The sequence below is a fragment of the Rhinolophus sinicus genome, chromosome 3 (assembly GCF_057876585.1).
Source record: "Rhinolophus sinicus isolate RSI-liver-muscle chromosome 3, RSI-T2T, whole genome shotgun sequence".
Taxonomy (NCBI): Eukaryota; Metazoa; Chordata; class Mammalia; order Chiroptera; family Rhinolophidae; genus Rhinolophus; species Rhinolophus sinicus.
Genome location: NC_142503.1, coordinates 150,693,324 through 150,716,702, shown reverse-complemented (window position 1 = coordinate 150,716,702; position 23,379 = coordinate 150,693,324). Strand labels below are relative to the sequence as shown.

At 40.2% G+C, this 23,379-nt stretch overlaps 1 protein-coding gene and 1 pseudogene across 3 annotated transcripts in view; one reads left to right on the top strand and one right to left on the bottom strand.

Annotated features, from left to right (window-relative positions):
* Nucleotides 1-7,331: 7,331 nt before the first annotated feature.
* Nucleotides 7,332-23,379, top strand: part of ALDH1A2 (aldehyde dehydrogenase 1 family member A2) — a 91,552-nt gene continuing 75,504 nt past the window's right edge. For 2 of the 3 annotated variants that reach the window (XM_019732312.3, XM_074327682.2), the window contains exon 1: nt 7,709-7,969. In XM_019732312.3, the coding sequence (XP_019587871.1) occupies nt 7,853-7,969 (117 nt within the window). In that variant the 5' untranslated portion in view covers nt 7,709-7,852. Of the gene's footprint in view, nt 7,449-7,708; nt 7,970-23,379 lie in introns of those variants that run through there. The other variant, XM_019732311.3, reaches the window with a different exon arrangement.
* On the bottom strand, nt 18,904-19,990 carry LOC109447688 (leucine zipper transcription factor-like protein 1 pseudogene; annotated as a pseudogene).

Sequence of the window (23,379 nt, the reverse complement as noted above, 5' to 3'; positions counted from 1 at the left end):
ATAGTAGGTGCCCGAGGGGGCCCTAGTACGGCCTCCCTGGTCACCTGCTCTGGGGCTCTAGGAGTGTCCCTTGTGCAGGTTGTGTGTGCCCTCCTATTATAGTTAAGGCTATTGACACATCAGTGGGTGGGATTGAGGCTGATTTGTTGTGGGGTTTGGCCACTTCCATGATTACGGGCTGCTGTGTGGAGGGCTTACCTCAGGAAGTGAGATTCGCCCCAGCAGGCCCTGATGCTTATTGACACTGTCCTTTGTGTATGCCACTTTTGGGAGTAATTGGGTGTGCTCTGCTGTGATTTGAAGCCAACCTCCAAGTATGTTGGTTCTGGGCCTCTTGGAAGGGGCTCTGATGCAGGCCCAGGTCAACACTGCCTGTGACTGGCTAGGGACTACATGGTAGGAGCTACAAAGTGACCTGTGGTTTTTTGCTGCTGCCTGCTGTCATGTGGGAGAAGCCATGCTGCAAACTGAGGATGGCTGTCACCAACACTGGGTCTGGGGTAGTTCTACAAAATGCCAGGACACCCTGTGGCCTGCTGCCACCTGCCAGTTTCCTGAAGATTCAGCCACTGATAAAGCCTCATGCTGTATGCAAGTTGGGTAAGAAAGGGTCTCAGAAAGTCACCAGAGTAGGAAGAGTTGTGGTCACCAGGTTAATGTAGACTCTTGTTTGGTGCCAGTACTGAGCCTGGAGCTACTCAGCAAAAGTCTCAGAGCACACAGAGGCCAGTCATTTCCCACCCGGGGCCTATGGACTCCTGTAGTTTTCCAAGAAAGAGTGTAACACAGGTGGAACTGGCTGCATGTGGAGAAAGTGTCTCAGGTATTGGGGAAGTTGGGTGGAGTGGGGTCCCAATGAGTCAGCAGAATAGGCAGAGGAGCTCATCAGACCAATCAGATTCAGCTTTGGTCATAAGCATAAGGGGCGGGCTCAACACAGGAAAGATGGCACCTGCCTGCTGGCTGCACAGGAGTAGGACCTCCCACAGAGAAAATGGCAACTGTCCTCCAGCCCTTGCCTTCAAAGCCACACACTTCCATCTGCCCACCATATGCTTCTGATGCCCCTCAAGTGTGTCTGATGGAGGCCAAGCTGAGTGCCTTCCAGCGAGTGAATCTGTGCTCACGCTGTTTAAAAGGACATCTGGGTTTCCTGTAGCCTTTTGTCCCACCTATATGGTCAGAATCCCCACTATTTTTCACAGCTAGAAGTTGTGGGGCTCTCTTTCCTGGTACCAGTACTGTAGGCTGGGGAGTTTGGTGTGGGGAGCTAGATTTCTCACTCCTCCATGGGGAACCTCCATGACTGAGATATCCCTGCTGGTTCTCAACCATAACACAAAGGTTTGGGATTGTTCTGCATCTCTGCCCCTCCTGCCAGTCTCCATGTGGCTTCTTCTTTATATATTTTGGTTATAGGACTTCTGTTTGGCTGGACTTCAGATGGTTCTCAAGGTTGATTTTTCTGTAATTTAGTTGTAATGTTAATGTGTTCACAGAAGGACACAGATACAATGTTTATCTATTCCACCTCTTGGGTCTCCTACCCCAAAGGTCTTATACTTGAGAACATTTAACTTGGATTTGGGAAATAGGAGGCAATCTCAGCTCAAGGATTTGCTTTTTGGAATTCTAATTTTATAAATAGTTAAACTTACTGAATTACATTAGTTACCTTTATACTAAAAATGTCAAAGGAGTTCTTTGTAGAGCCCTGCTTTGGAAAATGTTATCTTTATCTCTTGTGTCTTATGTCCCCCCCAAAGCACCTAGAGGAGTATCTGGACCATGGAAAGCCCCAACAAAGGCATTTATGACGAGGCTGTCTCCTCTGAATCCTCTTTCACTTTCATTCTGCACTGCATATTCTGACTTCTTTCCTGTCTCGTGGCCCTTGAATAGCTTTACATATGCAGTTACTGTTATTCCACACACTTCCTTTTTTATTCTTCTGAGACTCTCTGTCAATGCTTGGCTCATAATGCATCACCCATGAGTATTTGTTCAGTTGAAGCTATTTGATTCATAGAGGAAGGAAAAATAAAATCCAGGTTTAGCAACAGCAGTCAAGCAGTCACGGATCCTCTGACATGGGGACTATGCATGCCTGAAGCAAGAGAGCTCCTACTGTGTAGTCTGGGGCAGGAAGTCCACATTGGACATCCAAGTCCTGGCTCTGAATGCTTCCCATTTTTGTCCTGTGCCTTTCATAGATTGAACTGTGTGGTTGAGAAGAAAGAGGCTGGCATTCCTCCTCTGTTGTCAAGACATCTCAAGTGTTCCTCGTAATCTTTTCAGTGGCTCCTTCCAGAATATAAAAGAGGGAAACAATGACTGTTCATTTAGTCTCATTTTCTAGTGAACATAAATATGAACCCGTCCCAAATATCACCAAAATTCATGTGAGAATTCCTTACGCCCGAAGACCCTTTGGGTGAATGACTGTATAAAAGGAGAAGGATTTGAGGGAGAAGCTTATGTTTAAAAATGGGCGAGTCCTAAAGAAGTAGTTAGTAACAGTTAAAAGTTATGTGCGGACTTTTAAAAGTAAATTAAAAAAAATTTTAGGTAAAAGAGAAATGCAAACTAAGGAATGTAAAAGACAAACAAAAGAGCAAACTTAACTTAGTTATATTCCAAGCACTTATCTGGGTGAGAAAAAATAAATTCTGGAGATTGCCTATTAGTAACTCTTCTTCACCCACCATGTAAAAACAGTCACTTCCAATCTGAGACACCCCCATGTGACTTGCTCTAAGATACTGCATGCTCCAAGCTACTACATGAGCAGGGTTCTAAGTACTTTACTTTCTATGGCAAATCTGGCCAATGGACATTATCATTCTTTTCCTAACAGTCCAACGGTCTTTTAATAGAAGTCCCTCTCCTAAACTAACTATAGTCTAAAATTTGTCTGCATTCTGAGGTTTTTTTTCCCTCCAAAGTAATTCAAATTAAAAATGTAACATCTCCAAAGATTTATCGTCAATAGCAGATAAAATACATTGCATGCAAGTTATTGCTTTTTGAATGACAGCATTCACTTGCACGTACATACCATCAACTGCAGAGGGAGCTAATGCCTTTTTCCTCAGGCTGGTCAGAAAAGGCTGCATAGCTGGGATTTCATTTCTCCCTATGCCTAAGTGTGATTATTGATACAGTATTGAGCTCATCTCTACACCTAAATTGAAGACTTTAAATGTATATGAGATGGGTCTGGGCTTTCCAACAAAGAAAGATCTTGTTTCCACTTTTAAAATAGTCTCTTGAAGTTCCCAAAAGGTGGAGGATGTATTTTAAAAGGCAAGAATTGTGTTTTGTATCAAAACATGATTTTTGGAGTACCATTAGGAATCTACTCCTTGCAACCATAAATACTCCTTTTCATAGACGGCAATGATCAGAGGCCACATCAGGGCATGAGGTACTTAATATGTAGAGAATTTTTATGGTTAACAAATGCCATAATCTCAGCTTCTTTTCTTCTAGATGTTGGAAGGAAAAGGATAATTAAATGAGTGTTTGGATCTCAAATAAAAAGTTAATATTCATGTTAAATAAAAACATAAGTAAATTTATTTAATAGAGTTTTCATAATGAGTCCAAAATACTTCATTAAGCGTTTCTGTATTAAAATATGTAAAGCTCTTTATAAGCTTTTGTTAATAAATTAAATACCACTTCTCTATAAATATACCATGCATTAAGCTTTCCTGTTAAGAGTTTTCAGGAAACATTTCAAATAAAGTAGCCTAGCATATCCCATTTGAGATGAATGAGATCATTAGGAAACACTTATATGTGAAATAAGCCCTCATTCTGCATACAACCCAAGGGCCCTAATTTTTTAAATATTTCAAACAATGTGCCCCTTTCAAATCATTAGACTTAGAGACATTTAAGGAACTGATTCAATTAACCCAGAAGAGAGAAATGCTATAATGTGTGATTTATTTTTGCAGATAAATTAAAATGCAAGTGTATCTGTTAGAAAAGGTAGGCTGTCATCATGGTTAGTAATGGGAATGGAAAGGCAATTAAGCAGGGCCACCTGAGGCTGAAATAGCCCCTGAACATGGAAGCTAGAAGTTCAAGCTGGACATTCAGTTACTGTCAAAACTAAGTGTTCCTTCGTTGGGAGGAATCTTTGTGTTCCATTCAATTTCCCTCACTGATTTCTAAAACATGTTTCTCAATTTAACAAATAATTTCCTCCCTTAGCTGAAAATTAAAAAGCAGCCCAAACTGTTATGGTTTAAACCTTAAAGTCAAACTTCACATAAAGCTGAGGCCTTAGCATTACAGTTTTGCATTCTCTTATTTAGGTGAGGAATTATGAGGCAAGAATTTTTCTCCTCTACAACTCCGGGATATTGGCTCGACCAGGCCTAATAAATTGTTTTCACAAGGAAATAAATAGAGCATGCTATAGCTTATGTTCCCTTGCATAGGGTTTTTTAAACAATGTGTATCCTAAATAATAAATAATTACAGATGGGGGAGAGTGGAAGAAGAAATCATTACAAGGGTGGGGGAAAAAAATGTTTCTTAACCAAATCAGGGGAAAGACTGAAATTCAAAATGTTAGAAATTTGAAGGTAGTTGTGGGGAAGACTGCCACTTTAATCACTATTGAAATCTATAGAGGAAATGAAATCGTAGTACAATAATAAAAGAAAGAAGAGGAGGGAAAAAGAGGAATGTGAAAAGAGATGGTAAGGCAGCCTTAAAAGTAAGCAATAGCAGAATAAGTCCTATGGGCAGAAACCAAGAAGACATGCACTGATAAAGTAATAATTCACTGTTCTCTGCTAAATCTTGTCCCCCATCTTGAATTAAAGAGCTTGGACAAAAAATGGCTGCAATCATGAGCTGAAGATAGGGGGAAATTTCTTTTTTCAGAGGATGATTATATGAAGAAGAAAATTATTAAAAATCTATGAACGGAAAGGTTTATAGTAAAAAAATGGGGGAAAGCAAAACAAAATCTAAGACCAGGAAGAGAAAATGTTTCTTAATCAGAGAGCATAGGAAAGTTACTTCCACTTATGATAGAAGTAGTCAATACGGCCACCGGGAATGTTTCGTCTTTTGCTCAAATCACTCCACAAAAATTCTTATTAAATAGTTACTATGTGCTTCATGCTGTTTTATGAATTGAGGGAAGGCTCAAGAGAAATAGAAGATGCTGTCCTTGTGCTAATCACATTGCTGCCGAGTTGGAGAGGAAGTCTCCCACAAAAGAAGCCATCAGGGAATAAGTCAAACCATCCTGCCATCTGTCACTGTACTAGACCTTACTGAGATGTTTATGAGAAGAAGCCAAGGAATCCTCCTTTTCCTGCCTGGAGAAGAAGGAATTCTCTTTATTTGCTCGACTTCGCTGTGTAACAATTCCGTCATACTGTTCCTTCCTTGGGAGAGATTTTCCAGCCACCTTGATAGAACTAGAATTAGCAAGCAAGAAGTGGGTCAAGGGTGAACAACCCCATCTTATGCTTTGAGAAGAATATAAATCAATGGTTTCTAGTGTGTGATAGTCTTTCCTGACAATATTCATTTATTAGTTTAACTTATGAAGATTTCCCTTTTCCTCTAAATCTTTTGATGGCTTCTCATTGTCTCAAAAATTAAGGTCCTTGCAACCTTGAGTCAACTGCCTTGCCCACCTCATCTGCTGCTCCTCCAGCCACATTAATGCCCCCTAAAAGATATTCTCACATCTCTCTACCTTTGTTCTTGTGAACGCTTCAGTCTATACTGTCCTTTCCTCGCTGTTGAAGCCTCATCCCTCCTTTAAGGCCCAGCTCTAAGGTTAGCATTCCCAGAGAGCTGGTCTCTTCCTTGGTGGAGCACCCAGATTATTTTGCTGACGCTCTTTTGTAACTTTTCCTCACAGCCTCTCATAGTCAGTTGTCTACCTCTTTGTAGGGAAGGGTTTCAAGCTCACTGAAGGGAAGGGCTGTCCCTCTTGCTTGTAACCCAGCCTCCAGAACCTTGCTTTGCATTGGAAGGTGCTCAAAATGTTTGCAGACTTGTTCTACCAGCACATTGGTTTCTCTTGCTGCTACCTCTTCCCTCTCTCCCTAACCCTAAGACCTTACTTTTTTATTCCTCAGTTTATTCTCTAACCCCCTAAGGCTTTAATACAAGTGTATTTCATGAACATATACTGTTATTAAGGCACAATTTTTGGCTCTGGAGATCCCCTGTGAATAGAGATCTCTCAACTGCCTAAGCTAAGGTCCCTAGTTTCTCCATGAAAACAATTCACTCAGGTAAGATACTTCAGATTCTGAGAAGCTGGAAATTACTTCTATAGACCTAATACTAAAATGAACTATTTGTGTCTATGTCTATTGTTCAGCATCCAAGCACTGAGCATTAATTATGCGGTTTTAGTTACTGATCTTTTCTGGCTGTCACTTAACATCCAAAGAAATGGGGTTCTAAGGGCTCTGAAAATGGCATTTAAGATAAAAATCAGTAGGCACCGTCAGGCTTATGTCAGGAGTGAGGAGGGGAAATAATCTATAAAGGTCTTTTTATTTGGACCCCAGATTTAGCCCACCGAGCCCAAAGTCCATTCTGGTATGGAGTCTCTGGGTTCTTGATGTACATCTACATGCTGACTTCCAGGGTTCCACAAACTTGAAGTCCTGTTGGAACTATGGAAACACTTAAATTAGGGGGTGTAGATATGGAAGCTCAACCCCAAAGGGGCAGTTAGGTGGGGAGATTCTGGCAAGATGGTAGCTGTCAGCGTGAAGGCTAGAAAAGCAAAACAAGTGTATCCTTGTGTGCTTTGTGGTGAAGAGGGTAAGGGCTATAAGGAGAGATCGGAAAGATCAGAAGGGCAAATGAAATGCAATTTCGAGGAGCAAATAAGGACCAAGATCTGCCATCTCCCGGGTGCAGCCCACTGCCCTGGGCGGTCCTCGGCCGGCAGAGGGCAGCAGCTGGGCGGGAGAAGGCAGCCCAGGGCCGCGCGGCGTGGACCGGCTCTTGGGGACACTCGTTTTGAGTGTGGGGCGAGGGACTCGCAGTCATCACTACCGGTCCCCGTCCCTGAGGCAATCGCGAACCGCGAGCTTAGTTGCGGGGAGTGGGTGTGTGCTGGGGTCGCTGCGAAGGGTCCCGCGTCTCTGCCCGCAGGAGGAGAGCGGAGGGCGCCCCTGGGTCTCAGAGAGAAAAGGGAACACAAAGTCTGGACGGCCCTGGGACGTGGGTGGGAGGGGATCTTCGTGCCCGTTGCAGCGTCGCTCCTCCATCCTCCGCGGGGTCCCCTCTGCACCGCGGCAGTCGCCCTCCACGTCTTCGGCTACTCTCGCCGACTCCTTGAGCCCAGCTCACTGCGCCGCTTCAGCGCCCGGCCGCTCGGGTCCCCCGCCAGCCCCCTACCGCTAGGCTTCCGGGGCCACGACCCGCACCCGCCATCGGCCAAGGTGCGCCTCCTGCTGACGCTGACTCGGCCGGAGTGATACCGGTCGCGCTGGGTGAGCCCCGCGTGGCCACGGCGATTTGTGCTTCGGCCGTCGAGGACAGCGGCAGCAGCGTGGGTGTGGGCCGGTTCCCGGGGGCCAAGGGGAGGGGGACGCCGGGCGCACTTGACCGTGGGCGCCCAGCGTCCCGGCACGCCGCGCGGGTGGCGTGCTTTATGTAAATCGGGGCTGTGCCCAGGCGCCTTAGGTAGGATGGACCAGCCCCCGCGCCTCGGCCCTCACGTCCAATAAGAAAAGCCTCAGCTTGACACCTGCCTATATACAGGCGAGCGCGCCCCCCAGCCTCGGACCGCGCGCACAGCCCGCACAGCCCACGCTGCGGGCCAGCGACACCCCGTCCCGCCACCATGACTTCCAGCAAGATCGAGATGCCCGGCGAGGTGAAGGCCGACCCCGCGGCCCTCATGGCGTCCCTGCACCTCTTGCCTTCGCCCACGCCCAACCTCGAAATCAAGTACACCAAGGTAAGCGACTGGCGAGGACCGGCCGTCCACGGAGACTTTCTAGAATCTTCCCTACTTCCTCTCCATGATCTGTTAGGGAGCGAGGGTGGTGTGACCGCATCTGGGGTCGGGGGTCAGCGTGTCATCGCTGCGCAGCAGAGGGGACACCCGGTCCTCGGGTTTAGGGCTTCGCAAGTCCTGCCGGGGTCTTGGGACACCTCGGGGACTCACCGCAAGCAGAAGTGCGGCGCTGACCCTCAACGGCTCGTTCCCCAAACCGTATCTGCCGCTGCCTTCTGATCGTACTCTTGGGATCCCGACCACAGCGGGAAGGCATTGGCACCACTCTGACTCCACAAATGGGGAAGAAGGGTGCCCTGCCTAGGTGGCCACGCAGCCTGGCTGTCTTTTCTTTTCGGCCGCCCGCCTTAAGGGGTGGCGGCCGCTGGTCCCGATCAGGTCCTCGGAAGCCCGGACGGAGCGGAGCGGCTTTCCCGTAGGAATTGTCAAGACATGCTGCTCTCTGGCTGCCTTTACAGATTTCATGGAAACCTGGCCGCTGAGTACAGTAGATCTAATGTCACTATTGCATTTGAATTTTGTAGGCAATGGCAATTTTCCTGGAAAACTTGGGAAGTCTTTTAATTTGTGCAGATTGACTGGTTCGCTTTTGAACTGAAAAAAAAAAAAATTTTTATAACGAACTCAGACATCTTGAATTTGCCAATCAGGAATTCTTTTTGTTGCACCACAGAAAATAAGAATATGCGTTTGCTACCTAAATATAAATTGAATTTACTTTCTTTCCATAAATCCGACATAGAAAAATGTATTAATGCACACGTGAGGGGATTATAATGTTATAGCATTGGGGAGAAGATGGAATTTAAAGTTATGTTTCTTGGAATTCATTTTACATTTCTCTTAGTTGATTTTCTCTTTCTTTCAGTGGATTTCTACCCTAAACTTCTCTCGATTAACTTAAACACGCACTGAGCACACACATTATGGTTAAAGTTGTTTTCCATCATGCTTTTACAAGATAAACGAAATTTTGTCAAGAAGTAAATTGTTTGATTTTGGCTTAATGGTTGAAAGAGAAATACAAAAAAACATCAGAATATTGAAATTTTCCTTGCGTTGAGTTTTAGGATACAAATCAGGGTGGTTCTTGTTTTGAGTGCCGATTTAGATGGATTTCATGTACCTGTTAGCTTTTTTAGATGATGTGACAAATTTTTGAAAGCAATTTTAATGAGAAGTAATTAATAGTTACAGCTATTTAGTCAGTGTTTGCATAGCAATAGTGCCAATGTGTGGCACACATCGGGGTTTAGGAACAAGCAAGGAAAGCCTGCAGCTTAAATTTTGTTTTATGAAGGTCCCTGACCTCTTCAGCCACTTTTTAAAGGTCTTAAGATGCAAGACCTATGTGTGAGAGAGGATCTAAACCTCAGAGTTGGGAGAGTTTAATTTTAGTCTTTTGATTGGATTTTTTTCACTTCCCTGAAAGGAGTTTTAGGTGTGCAGTAGGTATCTCGGGATTTAATTTGGAAGCTCTTCCAGTTGTCTTTTTCTCTAACTACCCTACTCCCTTTTTTCTCTCTTGTTCTCCCCCAGTAGGAAAGACAACTGATTTATAGCTAATTGACGCCTTTAATGTGGAGTCTTTTCGCTTAGGGGCGACTTTATCTAGTATCCACTTTCCCACTTATTACAAAGAAAAACAATCAGAAATGAAATAATGGGTTGTAACTTGATTCTTTAATTTGTGGGGAGGAGGCACCTTATTTTTGGCTTGACAAACAACCCTCATAAACACTGAATAATGCTAATCAACAGGCAACCTCTTTTTCACAAAACCTTGTAAAATCAGGTATCTATGAACATTCCCAGCAGCCTTCCTCTTCAGCTTCTCAGTGAGACTTCCAAATTTTCTGAGACAAGCGTCATAGGCAAGCAGCTTTTTTTAACACGAAAAGCAGAAACTGCTCTTTTGGTAGCCGAGGATAATGGCTAATGATGTTTTACTTAAATGGAAAATAAGATTAATGGAGAGCTTTAAAGAAATCACTTATGATCAGAAGTGAGGAAAATTTTATTAACAGTTTTAAGCAGAATGAGCAAGGCAGAATGGACAGTTCTTTAGAACAGTGATACCACATTCACTAGGAGTTTCTAAAAGGATTATGGCTGAAAAAGTATTATGCTGGAGGGCTTGTTAAATAACACACAGGAAACAACAATATTTGTGGCAGAAAATGGTACACAAGACCAACAGGTGAATCCTTAATCATTTTTGTCTTGGTAAACGAATACATGGTGAAGATTATTAGGATAGGATTTTTAAATCAGATTTTATGACCAATATAAATAGAGACACTACTGGTGTGTAAATGGTCCGATTATGCATTTAGAAAACTGCACTGCGATCTTGTATTTTTTCACCATTCTTCTTCTAAAAGTATTTTACTTTTTTTTAAATAAAATGGGAATGGGAGAGATCATTAGAAATAAAAGTTTTGTCTGTCAAAGATCCAGTGAGAATGCTCCAAAATTAAAGTTCAATCCCCAAGGATGTTGCAAAGGCTAAAATTGTGGTTTTGTTTGTATTGAATTTCAGGCAGTTAATTTTTAAAATAAGCCTACCTCTCTGAAGGTCCAGTGCCCATTTTAGACTAATGATCAGTGGCAATACCGTCTTTGGAATATGTCTGTATTTATTTCCCTAATACAGCAAACTAGACCCCAAGTTTTAAAAGTGATTCCTTATTAAGGAATACGTTAAACAAAACAGACTGCATTAGTCAAGAAAGAGTAATAACTCCACCAACATAAATAGTGAGGGAGGGTGCCACTTTGGGAAAGAGAGACTGTGTACTCTCTTGCTTGCATCCTAAGAAGAATGCTTAATATCTACGTTGGAGTCTGACTGCTTTTATAAACTAGAGATTTTCTGAGTTGTTTTCTGTTTGTCAGTCTGGTTTTTAGAATTTTTGTGTAGCTACATATATTCTAGGAGTACACACATTGTAAAATCAAGGCTAGTAGTTTACTGACTGCCCCTAACTGCAGAGAAGATCTCTTCCAGATTCTCAGGACTTCAGAAACTTTCCCTCTTTATCCCACCCCACCTTTTCTATGGTCTCTCTCATCAATTCTGACTCTGCTAGGCCTTCTGTCCCCCCACCTCCGCACTACACACACATGCCTGCACACGCTCCTGTGCGCACACACACGCGTAGTGCTCTTTCTCTGTTGATCACATTTTAAGTGAGTGTTTATGCCCATAATTAACAGTAATATAAAGTGCTATGTTTTCCTCCAGCATCTGATACTGTGGGGAGCTAGAACAGAAAGAAGGGGACATTTATGGGTTATTGACCTCCTAAACTGGAAGAGAAAAAGTAACAGGCAATCAACTGATAATCAGAGCTAATGTGCATTGGGTAACTATATTTATTCTTTTATTTATTCATTTAACAACTTTTATTGAACATATACTGTTTTCTGGGATTGATTTCAATTCAGTTCAAACAGTTTTTGAGTAGCCAGGTTCCTAACAACTGTGCTTTCCATTATGCTAATTGGGCTGTGGAAGCATCCACAGGAGCTTAGGGGTCTTAGAAAGATTGAGTGCCAAAAATTGGTTGTCAGTCTGGCGGTAGTTCAGTTGATCAATGTAAAAATAACAATAATGATAATAATATTTACAAAGCTACTTACATGGTTGATAGAGTGTAATGGTTTACTTAGCACTTGCATATATATTTTAAATGATTCTTGCAAAACATTTTGAAGGTGAGAAAGTAGGGAAAGTAGGAATAATTGATATGGGAGACATTGGCCTTGGCTTTTAAAAAATTGATAGAGCTTTCCTCACCATATGCTTTGCTTTTCCTAACAGTCACATGCTTTTTTTTTTTTTGAGAGTGAGAGTTTAAATATTTTTTGTGTTGCTTCTATTGCAAACATGGAGAGAATATGAATTGTTCTACTTCTTTTAAGAAGGATCTACCTTTTGTGGCTTTTGATTCCCTGACTCTAAATTACTATTTTTGATGTTTCTGTGAGTTCTTTTTAGATCTGGGGTAAGATGCTTGCCTCTTTCAGGGATCATTTCTTAAAAGATGGTGTAGGTCTAGTTGTATCCAAGCCTATATTCAAGATTATCTATCGTGATTATAAATTGTAAATCAAACTTCATCTTTATAGGGGACCTCAGGTTTTCAAAAAAAATACTTCATAATTGCACAGCTCTTTGATGTTTGAATCTCTGTTTAACCCAGGGAAGCTGAACAACTTCATCGTAAGACTTGAATCCAATAATTCTCCTAGGGTCCTGCCCTGATGCCTTCTACCACAGGGGCTTATGCTACCATATGGAATCGTTATTTGCTGAGGCACCTCTGTCCTTTATTTCTATAAAACAAAGAATGATGGTTTTTTGATTTGAGAGTAGAAGTTTCTCTGAGAAGTCTGTTGTGTGATGTCTGATTTGCTTGTAGCGAGGCATGCACAAGCGAAGAGAAGCCCGGCATGCACAGTTAGTTCTCTGTTGCATTAGACAAGCATGATGCTTAAACCATGATCAAACCAAAAACATCTCAGATACCAACATACGCAGTTCTGGCTCAAGTCAGTTTCTCAGACGGATGAAGAAATACAAATACTGATGGGTATTTTTGTCTTTTTAGTTATCTTAGTGACAGCTTGTAGGGGTCGGCAAACTATAGACTGTCTGACTGATTTTGTAAATAAAGCTTTATAAGAACACAGTGATACCCATTCAGTTGCATACTGCTTGTGACTTTTTTTGGACTACAGGGGCAGAGTCAAGTAGTTGCAACAGAGACCATATGGCCTGTGTTTTAGGAAAAATTTACAAGCGCTTGACTTAGAAAAAGAAAGGCTCTGAATTAAAACAAGTGTTTGTTCAAATCTTGGTCAGATATATGCCTGTTAGCTGTGTGAACAGTTAACATTTATTCACCACAGTGTAAGATGGTGCCAGGTTCTGGAGATGCGATAGTAAACAAGGTATGGATGGTGTCTCCTCTCAGGGGAATTCTTCACTGAGTGTCAATTCCTATAGCTGTCAAAACTGAGATGATAGTATCTACCTGACAGGGTTGTTGTCAGGACGAAATGAATGCATATGAAAATAAATGGCATATAATGACAATCAGCCAAGGATTAATTCCATTTCATTTTTGTACAGTGATGATTACATTTGTAGTTCCAAATTAATGGAGTCCCATTTTAAGACAGATCAACATTGTATGATCAATAAAGTTTTACAAAACAGGTCACTGTTTACTATTTCAATTAGTCATGAGTTCAATATTCTGGGTACCTTGTGCATTTACACTGGCTCTTCATCAAATGGGATTCCTTGGCGGTTTCCCTACCACAGTCTTATTTTTACTAAAAAGTCACCAAATCAAACAATTTTCCAGCTAGTACAGTCATGCACTGCATAACGACGGTTTGGTTAATGAAGTACAGCATATACGACAGTGATCCCATCTGCTTATAATGGAACTGAAAAATTCCTGTCCCTTAGTAATGTCAGAGCCATTATAACGTGCGCAAGGCATTACTGTTTTGTGCTGTCTCAGCCTGTTGATAGTTGTGCTATTGGCTAGAAATACCTGGGGGTGCGAAGCTGGTCCCCTGAGCTTCTCATAAACATCGCCCTTTTTAAACCAGTGTTACCACTGGACCTTCCCTTGTGGTTTTATTATGATTGTAAGATGCCCTTCAGGTGGTAACCATTAGGAAACTTTGAAGGAAAAAACAGTTTGTTACCTAAAGACCCTGGAGCTACAGGTTGTTCCCCACAGCACAGCGAGGTTGTGAGTAGGCAGCTCATGTGCTAGGGTTCTGTGGGCTCACTCTTTCTTGGTAAATTTTAAACATAAGGGTGGGAATTCAAAGTGCGGGAGAATTAAAAAAATGAATAGTCCAAATGGTCAGTTATCTAAATCAACCAAGATCTCTAAAACAAAGCAGCCTCCATGTGGGAGGCGACCTGGCTCTTTACCCAGTTGTGTGCCCGGTGATGTGTGCATTCCAGGTAGCCTTCCTGGAGGTGGATGCTCTTTGAGGTGTTTGCCTCTGCAATTGAAGCTTAAGTCAGGCACCTGCATTACAAAACGAAAAGCCAACAGTCAGGACTTAAACTGCAATTACTCGTGTGTTTGTGGTGAGGCTGGTGTAAGCAAACCTGCCGTTGTCAGTCATATAAAAGTACAGCACAGGGAATATAGTCAATAATATTGTAGTAACTGTGTGTGCTGCCAGATTTTTCAGGGAGATCACTTCGTAAGGTGTATAAATGTTTAATCACTATGTTGTACGCCTGAAATGAATATAACATTGTATGTCAACTATAATCGAAACGTAAATTTTAAAAAGTATAGCACACACAATTAAAGTAGTAAGCTGCACCATCTAGGTTTGTGCAGTACACGCTGCGAAGTTCGCACAATGACAAAATTGCTTAACAATGCATTTGTCAGAGCGGTATCCCTGATGTTAAGTGACACAGGACTGTATTTTAATAATCAAATTAGATATCTGACACTTGTGCCAAAATTCAGCATTAATATGCCTCAGTATACCCAATTGACTGGGCCTAAATGTCAGATCACCAACAGCCATTTCTGGTATTTCTAAGTGGTTTAGATCAAGATGTTGCCCTGTCGTTGGTGCATACGTCTGGGAAGTATGGCAGCATGTGAGGGCAACCTTGGAAAGTGGGTACTTTTTGGAAATGGGAAGTATTTTAGGTTATATAATTTAAAACTGAAGAGACTTTCACTAATCTTAACTGCCCAATTTTGGGGCATTTCACTTTCCAGAAAGTAAAAGCACCATGCAGTGACTATTTTGGAAGCCCTTCTACCATTTTTCCCCCAAAATAAGACCTAGCCGGACCATCAGCTCTAATGGGTCTTTTGGAGCAAAAATTAATATAAGACCCGGTATTATATATTATATTATATTATATTATATTATATTATATTATATTATATTATATTATATTATATTATTATATTATAAAGACCAGGTCTTATATTACATTAAAGTAAGACCGGGTCTTCTATTAATTTTTGTTCCAAAAGGCGCATTAGAGCTGATCGTCCAGACTAGGTCTTATTTTCGGGGAAACACGGTAGCATTGCTTTAATTTCTTTATTCACTGTAACAGGTCATTTCAAAGCCAGTCATTTCCCTTTGTACACCAAGTCTAATGCATATAGTAGTGATTGCCATAATGTCACCTTGATTAATTTTTAATTGCCTTTTCAGATGTATCTTTGAGCTCTATTCCATTTCACCTGTACGGTATGTGAGATAATCCAAATTGGGAATTTCTTATCTCTGGCATTTCTCTATTGCTTGTTTTTCAGCCTTTAAGATGGAGTTATGTTCAAATTGTTTCCCTTCATAATCTTAACTCTTAGTGAGTTTATTTACAGCAAGTCTGTGTTGTGTCACATGATTTGAAAACATTTTCAGCCTTTGAAAGTTCCAATTAGAATAATAATTGGGTGCTTTCACCATCTAGACTTTTTCTGGGCTCTCAAAAATACTTCCCAGGGACTAAACGTGGGAGTTTATTGACCTATATAGAATGTGGTTAAAAATTAGAATGTCATGAGTGAACATTCTAATTTTTATTGTAGAAGCAAGCTTTCCTTTTCCTCCAGTTCAGCTCTGTTACCTCCAGACGTAGTTATCTGCTCTATTTCCTCTCCTCATCACACTTTGACTTTTGGAGAGCCAAAGTAGTAGTTTTCTTTATACCTAGATCTCTGGAAAGATAAAACCTGTTGTCCAGTTGGAACTGGAAACACCTGTCTCTTATTTAGAAGAATTTAGGCTATCATGGCTACCAAAATATTTTCCAATTTTCATTATAAAATATAGGGAAAAAAATCCAAAATAATTAAAAGATTATGTTTTTGTATACCTTTCTCCTATATAATTTTCATTCGTCTGGCTTAAGTCTTCTGATTTCGAATTCGATGTCTCTTAGGGTTTTGTTTGTTTGTTTGTTTTGTTTTGTTTTTTGCCCTGGGTCATTTCTAGGGGTTTCTTAAAGATTAAACTGAGTTAGCTATAAGTTGTGTGGGTCTTCCCACAGGTAGGATGGAACCGACCTCCACGAAAGTGGATCTGGCAAAATATGGTGGTTTAGTAAATCTACTAACAGGCAAAAATAAACTGTTTCCCTCCTCCCCCAATCTCCAGCACCAATATACACAAGATCTGTGGGCTGACTGACATGTATAATGATAGACGGTTTAGAGTGGGAAGGAAGAAGGGAATTAAGGCCTTGCCTGGGAGGACAAAATTATGAAATGTCTATATGAATCTACAGAGGATAACTTCAAGTCTTATTTCCCTAGGTGTGAAAATTGGACTTCCTCCCTGAATCCTTTTTGGGAGGAGATCAGGAATCAGTATGAGACTATTTAGTTACATTCCCTAGCAAGCCTGAAACCAGTGAATTCTGCCTCATTTATATTTTAGAGTCTGATACCCAACTTTCCAATATCACTTGATTTTCACAGGGAAAATGGTCATTTTTATTTTAATTGCAGCCAGAGCTAACATTTTGCTTCACTGAATTTATTCACTTGTTTATTCATTTGACATTTATTAGGGTCACTGTCTGGTATGAAGATATACATAGATGTGTGTTCTGTCCTGAAGAGGCCAGAGAGGATTCTCACTTGGGTGTGGGGTGGGGACGTGCACACAAATAACTGTGGTGCATGATAGAAGATGCTAAATGCTTGAGATGAGTGCACTTAAAGCACCATGAGGACCAGAAGGTAAAGAGATGTTTGCAGCTCAGCAGATCAACAGCACACTATGTTGTTAGACATATTTGACAGGAAATGAAAATTTTCAATCAGATAGAAGGCTATAGACAATAATATAACAAAAGTGCGTGCCTGTACCCAGGTTTGTTAGTGCTTAACATTTTTCAATGTTTGCTTCTAATTTTTTTAAAAGAAATACATTGACACTCTCCCTGTAAACTTCTATTTCCCTGTCTTTCTCCCCCTTTCTTCCTCAGAGGCATGTATCTTCCCCACAGGTGTATGTGTATGTATTCATAAAACAATATATGTATTCACAAACAAAATATGCCATACATATATATATACATATATATATATCTTTTTATATAAATGGTAGCATGCTATATATATTGTTCTGCAATTGGCTTTGTTTGCTTAACATAATGTATTCAAGATTCATCCACGTTGGTGCATGTACCTGTATTTCCTTCATTGTCATGGTATTCTATCCTTTGGATATATCACAACTTTTAATTCTTCTACTATTGACATTTAAGGTACTCCCAGCATTTTGCTATTACAATAATTCTGCATTAAACATTCCTGAACATAACTCCTTGTATACCTGGATGAGAGACCTTCAAAGATATATACTTAGAAGGGATATTGCTGGCTCATGGGGTATATGTGTCTACAGCTTAATTAGGGATTGCCAAATTTCTGTCCAATGTGATTATACTAGTTTCCAGCACTACCAGCATTATATCAAAGTCCCCATTACTCTACACCCTCACTTATAGTTAGAGTTCTCATACTTATTAAATTTTGCCAACCTGAGGAGTGTGAAATGTTATCTCATTGCTATTTTAATTTGCCTTTCATTGATTTCTCTTGTGAGGTTGAGCATCTTTTCATGTGTTTAGCAGCCATTTGGCTTTCCTCCTTTGTGAATTGGCTAGTATATTATTTGCTCCTTTGTGTGTGTGTGTGTATGTGTGTTTTTTCTGGTTTGTAGCAATTTGTATATATTTAGGATTATAATCCTTTAATAGTAATACACTATGTGAACATTTTCTTCCTCCTTGTACTTAGTCTTCCTCCATCTTTTTTGGTGTAATTATCATGTAGGTTTAAATGCAAATGGAAAGGATTGGTTTTTTTTCTTTATGTTTAGTGCTTTTGGTGTCTTATTTAAGAAATTTCAAGATATGCTATATCGTCTCAAAGTCTATTTTTATTATTAAAATTTCTACCTTTTGCATTTGTGTCTTAATACATCTGTAATTGCTATTTGTGTCTGTATAAAGACCCATAACTCTTAAGGACAAGTGATGTAACGTATAGGAAAGTCAGACAATATTAATGTGTAAAGAATTTTTAAAATTGTATTCTATGCAATTTTGGAATAAGATTAGGAGGTCCCAAATGTGTGGTTTTCCTTTAAGACTGGTCTTCTCCATGATGGGAAAATATCAGAAACTAGTCCTGCTTTGGATTTTAATACATGTTGGTTTCCTTAAACTAAGAACAGCAGTGCATTCTATATACCCACCTTTAAGGAGTCACTGTACAAAATTCTAGGATAACATCATTATAACTTTTTCATGTCAAGATTCATTTTCCTAATTTCCTCACGTTAATTCTTACATTACCTAAAACAGAATAAGGGCTCAAATGTTAGTTACTGTTGTGCTCTCACCCCCCTTCTTTCTGTCCCTCCAATCCGTACACCACTCATTTTTGAAGGACCATTACCTGGCAAATAGATGAATTCTTCACTGTATGCTGTTTGTTTATGGGATTGGAGAAAAACTGGAAAGGTGACAATGAATATAATGTGAAAAAGAATTTCCTTTTTTATTTTAAAAATAAGATTTATTTGTAATAACTATCTTTAATAACTTTATATTTACCCTGGGGAATGCACAAGTATAGATATTGCTAGCTTTAACATTGATTAAAAAGGTATAGTCTTTATACTAATACAAAAGGATTAAGAGTCTTCTTCCCACTCTAAAACTCTGTGCTTTACTGTAAAGAATTCTCACTGCGTTTGAACCAAGACTCTAGAGCACTGGGCTCAGAGGAGTTTGTGACAACGGACTAGAATTAATAGGTTTCCTTTCTTCTCAATTAGGCAACTGAACACAGGAACTGTGGTTGTAAATATTAGAAGCAAAGTCTAAATATTAGAAAAAATATTAGAATATTAGAAAAATAAATAGAAGGAATGTAACAAACTGTTTCAAAATACATGCCTGAGGTGAGAAACAGCTTGTACTTTCATGCAATTGCCGCTTCCAGGTGAAATCTTCTTCAGTTTTTAATCTTTGGGTTTGTATTTTGCTGGTCTTTCCCTCCGGTCTTTGATTTGGTCCTTCTTCTTGGTAAGAATCTCTTTCATGTTTCCATAAGCGGTTGTTTGTTGGCATTTCTTCTCTGATTCCCTTTCAGCCATGCTCAGCTGCCCCTGAACCCTGAGTAGGTGGTGCTCAGCTGATGACAAACTCTCCTCCAGGGACTTCTGGTTTTCTGTCTTGTTGTTAAGAGTCTTCTGAAACTCACTGTTTAAAGCGGCAACTGTGTTTTCCAAGTCACTCAAATCTTGGGCGTTTATAAAATCCTTTTGATTTCCTTGATCCAGCTGTAAATCCTGCAGTGCTCTTTCTAGTTTTGTCTTCTCATCCAGTGCATTTGTAGCCTGTATTTCAATGGTCTTCAGCCTTGACTTCAATGTCTTGTTCTCTTCGTGGAGTCTTAAAATTTCCTCATGTAGGAGTTCTGCCGTTCCATCTTCATTAAGTGGAGCAAGTTCTGGTTTTATGATATCTATGGTGGGCTTTTTATTTGAAGATGTAAATCCTGCTGTTTCAAATTCTGCAACTTGTTCTAATAATTCTCTGTTTTCAGTTCAGAGAAATGTGTTTGTAGCTTGAGGTGCCAGCGCTCAGCTTGTGAGAAAAGCTGCCGCAGGATAACAGGTTGGTACAGGCTGTGTTGATGGGCTCAGCCTCCAGCTGGCTGTGCACACAGCCTGTAACCTGTTCAGGACTTCGGAGACTTCATCTGTGGTGAAGGTCTCCTCCACCAGCCTGCTCTCCTTGAGGTCTTGGAAGCAGAAGTCTACAGCCCTGGGTCTCAAACCTCTTTTTGAACAAGCAAAATACATACAATTAATAACTTCATTTTGACGTTGCTCACTTAGGCCCAGCTCTGCCATGGGGCAGGCGGGGGGCAGCGGCCTATAGCAGCCAGAGAGGCCAGGAGGAACCTTGCTAAATAAACCTGGGATCGCCCTTGAAAAAGAATTTTTAATAGAAAGATCTTTTCCTTGAATAACTAATTCAAAACTGTACTTCATCCTGTTAGTTTAGAGAATATAAATTATTCCTTAACACCACACCAGGCTTGAAAATAACATTGCTTTGTATTTTGTTAATGTTGTAACTCACTGTGTTTTTAAACTCAAAGCTGGTGTTGTACGTTCACGTTTGTGCTTGTATTTCATGAGTTATTTGATGTGTGCATGTGTGCATCTAATTCTGAAGAAGCTACTGAAGAAGAATGAAATTCTCCAACCTTAAAACTGAATCTAGCCCTTCTGTGAATAGTAGTTGGCTCCACACTTGTTCTTTTAGGATGAACCTATAGTCTCTGAATGCCCATATAACTAGTTTGCACTACTCCTTAATGGTACAACTTTTGCCTCGTATTATATTTTTCTGTGTAACTCACTACTCCTAAACTGTACTAGATTATAAATTCCTATTCATCTTGGTATTTCTGAAGCATCTAGCTCAGTGTCTGATAGTGTAAATGCTTAGGAAATGTTTGTTGAATGAATACTTGTTATGTTTTATTATCATTAAGAGCTACTAATAGCTACAGCTTTTATTATGAATACTGCAATTTCCAAAGTGCTTTTCACGTATGATTACATTTAATAATTGTGGCAGCCCTATGATGTGGATATTATGTTAATATCCCCATTTTATAAGTGAGAAAATCAAGCATATAAAGTTAAATACTTTTTCCAGGCCCAATAGCAAGGCGAAAATTCCAGAACTCCAATTTATCCTCTTCCTTTCCTGCTCGTAACAGCAACAAGCACAAGAACCACAACAAAGGCAATAAAACTTGAACCATTAGCCTAAAGCTGTGTTGAGAGTTTTACAGAATAATCCCAAGCCCAATTCTCTGACTACAAATCTCAAACTTAATTCTAGTTGATATTGTCATAGCTACCATTAGCAACAATTTCAACCTGAAGGTTGAAATTGGTAAAGATAAGAATGTACATTCTTATTCAAACCAAACCAAAAAAAAAAAGTGTGTAACCGATGCTTCCGATGCTTTAGGTATGAATCACCTGGGTAGGTGTGATTCTTTAGGCTATGGTAAAGAACTGTTTTTATTTATTTATTTTTTTATTATTTTATTAGTTTCAGGTGCACAAGACAAAGCAAAACTTAGACGTTTATCATTTATATTCCTCACATTGTGTGAACCCCCCTCCCCCCATCCACTATCCCTCTGTATGTTCCCCAAATTAATTTTCAAAACCCCGTGGCCATCTTGTGGTTACCCACTATTTTCTAAACCTCTAAGCTTCCCCTTATCCCCCCCCGCCCCTCTAGCAACCCTCAGTTTTTCCTCTATGTCTCCAAAACTGTCTCTGATTAATTCATTCACTTATTCTTTTCTTTAGATTCCGCATATAAGTGAGATCATATGGTATTTGTCTTTCTCTGTCTGACTTATTTCACTTAACATAATGTTCTCTAGGTCCATCCATGTTGTTGCAAATGGTAAGATTTCATTCTTCTTTATGGCTGCATAATACTCCATTGTATAAATGTACCACAGTTTCTTAATCCAGTCATCTACCGATGGGCATTTTGGTTGTTTCCATGTCTTGGCTATTGTGTATAGTGCTGCAATAAACATAGGAGTGCATAAAGATTTTTGAATTGGAGTTTTGAATTTCTCCGGATAGATACCTAGGAGTGGGATTGCTGGATCATAAGGTAGTTCCATTTTCAGATTTTTGAGATACCTCCAAACTATTTTCCATAGTGGCTGCACCAATCTGCATTCCCACCAACAGTGCAACAGCGAAGAACTGTTTTTAGATTCTCCCTGATTTGGTTGTAGACATGCAGGGCCCTTAATAACACTTGTTTGTTTTCATTCAAAAAGCACTTTTCTTTGTTATGGTTATTCAGATTCACTTGGGAGTGAGGATGTATGAGACTGTGGAAAGCAGATGTATTTCACGTTCTTTCTAATGCCTCCTCTCCTCCATAGGCCATCATTTTGTGTAACTTGACTATAGCCTATGTGGGAGAGACACTGCCAGAGAGTTGGGTGGATATCTTCCACTTGTCTTTTATTATTTCTCACTAAGGCTAAACTACTATTAGATCCATCTGTTACATGTAACCTCACAGGGGATGCAGAATAGAGAAATAGAGTGGTCCCCAGAAATTTATGCAATATCCAAACTTTAATAGAGTTTCAATGACAGAGGGTGGTCGTGGTTGGGATGCACAATTAATGTTTCATTGTAAATGGCTAAAAATCCTCTCTAAAGCAACTGCTGACAGGTTGTCTCCTTAAGCCAGATCTTACAGTCTCCAGATTTCTGTCTTCACTTTTAGAAAGAACACATTTCTCTTTCTCCTCTACTTCCCAGTCAGACTCACCCCTTCTTCTCATCTTTTTCATCTTCTTTTCTATTTTTATGCACTTGTGCTTTGTTTTTTTTGCTTCCCTAAGTATTTCTCTCAGGAAGGCTCTTGATGACTCTCATCCCTTGGTGAGATTAGACTCATTTACCTGTTTTCATAAAATGGTTAGTTGTGCTTCAGAAACCTTTGTAGTCACCTCTTCCAGCTGTTAGCCTAAATGGTCCTTAGGGAGACCAGAAGCAATGAACCTGGAATAACCACATTTGACTTCTGTGAGCCCTCTTGAGAATTTAGTAATTACTTAATGGATTGAATTGGTGACATATACTATTCCAGATAACACCCTGGGTTGCATTAAATTAACCTTCACAAATGGGTATTTATTGGTGTACTCTTAAAAGACTACATGTGTTGGCTGTAATTGCCCTTCCATGCTTCTCCTTGCTGATAGGTATTTGTACTGAGTGAAAAATTTTCTCAGATTAGAGCCTGGGTGGTAGTTCTAGCCATTTAGTGATGTGTGTCATTGTGTTCAGCACATTGAGCATAAATCCTGTCTTGTAAACAGCAGGGAGACTAATGAGGTTTGCCCACATTCTGGTGTCATTACCAGGAATTCCAACAGAGAAAGAGAAGGCTTAGAAAAGAAGTACACAAAACAGAATTTTGGAACTCTTGATGATCCGAATTAAGGCGAGATATTGTTGTCTAACATTTAGTATAGCCACGTATATACAAATATGGGTAACCTACGTTTACCTAAAAGAGAAACCAAACATTTTGCTTTTAATGAACTCTTGCAAAGTTACTAATTTAGTTCTACTGAGAGCTAATGAGGGGCTTATTTATGAGTGTCTCTAATTGTGGGTACAAAGGGGACAGCTATTGAAATAATTCAGCTGTTAAAATGATAGCATAC